The sequence below is a fragment of the Electrophorus electricus genome, chromosome 7, assembly GCF_013358815.1.
Source record: "Electrophorus electricus isolate fEleEle1 chromosome 7, fEleEle1.pri, whole genome shotgun sequence".
NCBI classification, from domain to species: domain Eukaryota; kingdom Metazoa; phylum Chordata; class Actinopteri; order Gymnotiformes; family Gymnotidae; genus Electrophorus; species Electrophorus electricus.
Window position 1 is genome coordinate 19,104,765 of NC_049541.1, and position 5,000 is coordinate 19,109,764.

The 5,000-nt window shown below is 46.9% G+C and overlaps 1 protein-coding gene across 7 annotated transcripts in view; it reads right to left on the reverse strand.

The window, feature by feature from the left end:
- Positions 1 to 5,000, reverse strand: part of tmtc1 (transmembrane O-mannosyltransferase targeting cadherins 1) — a 35,176-nt gene that overhangs the window by 18,280 nt on the left and 11,896 nt on the right. For all 7 annotated transcript variants that reach the window (XM_035528018.1, XM_035528016.1, XM_035528015.1 and 4 more), the window contains 4 exons: positions 1,156 to 1,237; positions 881 to 984; positions 428 to 506; positions 241 to 351 (listed from right to left, as the gene is read on the reverse strand). In XM_035528018.1, the coding sequence (XP_035383911.1) occupies positions 241 to 351; positions 428 to 506; positions 881 to 984; positions 1,156 to 1,237 (376 nt within the window). The remainder of the gene's footprint in view (positions 1 to 240; positions 352 to 427; positions 507 to 880; positions 985 to 1,155; positions 1,238 to 5,000) is intronic.

The following is a 5,000-nucleotide window of genomic DNA, read 5'->3' on the forward strand; positions in this document are numbered from 1 at the left end:
CGGCAGGTGTGGAAAGTGTGTGGAATAGTCCAAGTCCCTGTGATTATGGAGATGCTCGGTAATACGAGTCCAGGGACAGAAAGATTGGAAGGGATTCATTCCGTTTATGCCGAGCAGATCCCATTTCCTCTAGCATAGCATGCATATTTCCAGCCATTAGCTGTGCATATGTAGGTGGTCCTTGGAGTTTATATATAAACACACACGCACATTCGTACACAAACACACACTTCCACTCACCTGGAGCGATGTCGCACAGTGCAGGCAGAGAGCGAGCATGCACAGTGCCAGCACCAGGGTGGCGATGTTGCGTGCATCCCACAGAGACTCCACTAAAGGGATGCTGCCCACCTGCAACCACAGCAGCTGTGAGCCACTCTGAATGTACGACCGCCCCTCGACAGCACGCATGTGTAGGTAGTGTTACCTGCCAGTCATAGCAGAGCATCACAGGGGCCAGCAGAAGCCAAGCGTTGAAGGCCAGGAGATAGCAGTAGGTCAGGAACCTGAAGAAAGATCAAGTCAATGTGAGTTACTAAACTGCATGAGGGTGTGGCTCCTAGATCAACCCGTATGGGGTCTAGTGCTCGACATGAACATACCCGTTGTAGCTAAAGCCATACGACTATAGAAGTTCCAGGTAAGGCTGCATGATGTATGATACAAGTTCTGGATATGGCTGTAAAATAACATGGGTGCTGCATGGGTGCATGTATGAGAATATGGGTACTGGATAATGTGGTACAAGGACATACATTTTAAGTAAGTGGATACGCACATGGGCTTGAGATATTGAGAGGGTTTTACATTGTACATTAGACTGACTGGGGGTGGTGTGTGTGTGTGTGTGTGTGTGTGTGTGTGTGTGTGTGTGTCTTGCCTGGTGAGAAGAAAGGGGGAGAAGGATGCCGGGTTGTCCTGTTCTGAGAACAGAGGCATGGAGCCTCCCATGAGCCACAAACGAGCAGACAAGATGAGCAGCAGCTAGAGATAAAAAATACGCACACGCACACACACACACACACACACACACACACACACACGCGCGCGCGCACGCACACACACACAGAGAGAAAGCTCAATAACAACGAAAACCCCCCACAAAAACAGTCAGCGTGCGAGTATGACAGGCAAGATTAAGAGAAGCCCACTTACATATACAGAGACCACACAAGCTCGTTTGATGAAGGGCTGAGAGATCCTGATAAGCTCCTTCCACCTGCACCGTGACAGAAGCCTAAACCAGGGCAATAAAAGAGCAGACGGATGCTCAGCGTCTTAACGAACCCACCAAAGAATCGGCTAATGAGTTCTGTGTGAGCAGAGCAATTCATCGAAACGTTCATTAGCAATTATTGTTCCGTAGATATCTGTCTGTTCATTCTTACGCCCAATTTAACTTTCATTAATTTGGTAACTACGTTTCACACTAGCCTCATAGCTCGCACACCTCCACAGAAACACGAGAAGATGCAGACGCACGCACGCACGCACGGAAACCACCAACACGAGGCGAGCCCAAGCACAGGAAATGCGGTTTTGTATTTAAGGCGTGGCATTCACAGTGAACATTAATGTGGCCTGACAGCTGGCATGCGAGAAGCAGTGTGAATGGGAGAAAGCAGGAGGAGCTATCTCATAATTCACAACACTACCATCTACCATCAGACTGACTCACAGGAGAGAGCTTCTTCTAATCACTGTGTGTGTGGGGGCGGGGCTATTACGCTCTAGGGACTGAGCTAAAATACTGCCCAGTTCCTCCGCTCCGCGCCCCCACCTCGGCCTTGCGCCTTTCTGCCCTTTCCATCGTCTCTCACTCAGTCCCACAGGGATCAAGGTGAAAAGCAAAGGATGAGAACCAGCCAGCACGAGTCCACTCTTCTAAAGTCTGGAACAGTACACACGATGCCCTGTGCGATTGTCTGGGCGTCCAGAACAGCAGTGGGAACTGGTGTGTATGGCCCACCCAAACAAACAGAGGCAGACTCACACACACACACACACACACACACACACGGCAGCATCATTATCCTGCATTTGATCTTCAGGACGCTGATGGTTTGGTTCGTGTCGTGCCTTACAGCCTGAAGAGAACACGAACCACAGCGGGTAAGCAGGCTATACCCTGCGATTACAGGACGCCATCTTGCACGCATGTCCACGGCAGGGACGTCCTGCACGCGCGTGAGCTGCACAGCTGTGAGAGGAACTCGGGGACATTCATGTGCAACAGTGATCCTTGTTAATATTGCAGAAGATATGAAATTGCAACAGGGAGGGGTGAGATGGTGAAAGCATGTAATATTAATACTGCCCATCACAGCCACTCCATCTAACTTATCACACACACAGACCTGCTGCCCACAGTCATTATGCCTTCTGTCCATCACACGCCTGTGTGTGTGTGTGTGGGGGGGGGGGGGGGGACCCTCCCCAGGGTGAATAGAGATAGTGTCACAGCAATGTGGGGTGAGGGAAGGGTGTGTATGTGATGTCACACTGTTTTGCTTCTGTAACTGCATCCATGCAACTCCACTTTGGCTCTGATGATGATGAGGTCATTTAGGTAACTGACATATTGAGGTCCTAGTGGTGGAACAAAAAGTAAATTCTAAAATTAAATTTAAAAAAAGAAACTAAATGATGAAACTGAAAGTACAGCAGTAATTTAAAAAGTTCCCTAAACTAGTAGCTGGGTTGATTAAAAACCCAATTATTGAATACACAAATATTTGTACACCATGTTGTATAATGTAATGCTTATTTTTGGCCATTTGTGCTATATTGTATCTTAAATCTCATGGCTCTGTTAACCATCAAGTGGACATTTAGCTGATCTGCTGGACAGCCTCTGAATGTGCCCCACTGGAAGATCTGATTCAAACTCCCAGAGGACCATTATAAACACATCAGCCATAACTCATGGGGCAGACATCCAGGCCCAGAACACAGGCACTGTTGGCTTTTTATTCGGCTTACGCAGGCTTACCTCTGACGCTGCTGCAGCTTCTGCTAGCGGTTACTTTGGGCTCCTAAGAGTAGCCGGCTTTGAGCTGTCGGAAGGCCAGTCTCCATTAACACAGGCAACAAGACACTCGGAATTAACCAGGTAAAACTAGTAAACCTCTCCCTGCCGGAACTGAGTTCGTGTCCATCAGGAGCAACAAACTCTGTAGACCCAGCAGAAGCTCAGGTATGGTGGGGGGTCTGGGTGTGTGTGTGTGAGAGAGTGTGTGTGTAAAAAGTGTCAATACACATTCTTCTTAGCAAGTCTGAATACTTGTTTTCTTTTTATCTGAACCATAGCTCTGCACATGGCCAGAAGAGGATGTTCCCAAACAGAATGAATGAAATACTGTAATAAACATGTCTAGAGAATCTGGAGGATTATGGGTAGTCCTTCCCTAATATTCGAGTCACACTCACTCCAGCTTCACACACAATCAGTGAGACTTCAGCCCGCGAGAAAACAACTCACATGTCAAGTATCTGGGAGCAATCAGAATCAAACGATTTTGAAAGATGGAGAGAGACACAGAGGGAGACACAGAGGGAGACACAGAGGGAGAGGTGCTGGAAGTTGACGAGAGGAGCAGAGGAAAGAGAGGCATAGCTGCTTCGCCTGCTGGACTGTCTTTGCACATTACAGTGTCAGGGAGCAGACTGCTTCACGTGAGCGAGCCCTCACCTGCGCTTCAACAGTGAGCCCTCTGCACTGATCACTGGCCACATTTGTGGCTGTCATTTGTTTGCTACCATCCAATTAGCCTCAAGAATATCAAAGCTGCTAACAAGAGACTTTCTTTAGGGACAACTCCAATATTGTGCTAATTGTGCCTCATAACATGCATTTAACTAGATATAAATACTTAAGAACCTTTTCGGGGGGGGGTTGCTCTCAAAGAGAAGTTAGCGAAACTTATGGTCTTAAGACAACATTTGGGAAGAGACAGCTGGCTGAATATGAATATGAAAACGTCAAAGGAAGACAACGCTTTGGGAAGAGGCAGCTGGCTGAATCAGAATATCAAAGAACAGGCAGACTGTAGAATACTGATTGGGAACTTTAAAGTGAGTTTCGCTTCTCCAGTATGGATGCAGCACCGTGTCTGACCTTTAGAATATTATTGATCTCTTGGCTTTAGAAGCAGATACACTTCTTGGCAGCTCTTACACAAAACAGGCGAGAAGTACTCTGTTTTTTGCTTTTTTCTTCTAAGTGACTAGATGCTTTCTTTCCTATTTTTCTCAAAACATCACGTTTTTCCATCTGTCCTGAACGCAGTGATCTGAGCAGTCTGGCCGGGTTCTGCAACGAATTAATGTAGATCAGATCTCATGCCTAAGACAGGTTCGGCCGTTACCTAGCCTGATCAAACCACAACGTGGCTTTGGACAGTTATCATCCCATATTCAGGAAAATGATCTCATTCTTCAACGGCGAGGCAATCGACCACTGCCTGCCTCTCTCTCGCTATGCCTCCCAAATGTCTCTCTTTCTCGCTCTGTCTCGTTCTCTCAGTTCAATTGTGCTTTATTGGCATGACAAATATTCACATTTGTATTGCCAAAGCTTTGATGAAGAAACGAACATGTTATACAAAAGATATTATAGACAACAACACAACTGCCACCAATAATAGTAATAACACTATAACTTCTATTACTATTCTATACAACAACATAAAAGGCTCTGTATCTCTGCTATCTGATGTCTGGTATCGCTACTATTAGTGTTTGGGTTTCTTTGACTGAGGGTGGGTGGTAATTCCTTGGCCCTCCCAGGCAGGAGTAGCATTGAAAGCATATGGCCGATTGCTCCGCTAAGCCCTTCAGTGGGATTCTCCATAAACATTCCAGTCCAATCTGCCCCATTCTAGAGAGACGTTAATGACACTCGTGGGGGTTTCACACAGGCACCACTAACTCCAAAACACACACATTCAACTCCAAAACACACATTCTGTAGCGGCACCCTATCTGGAAGTTCAGCTCCA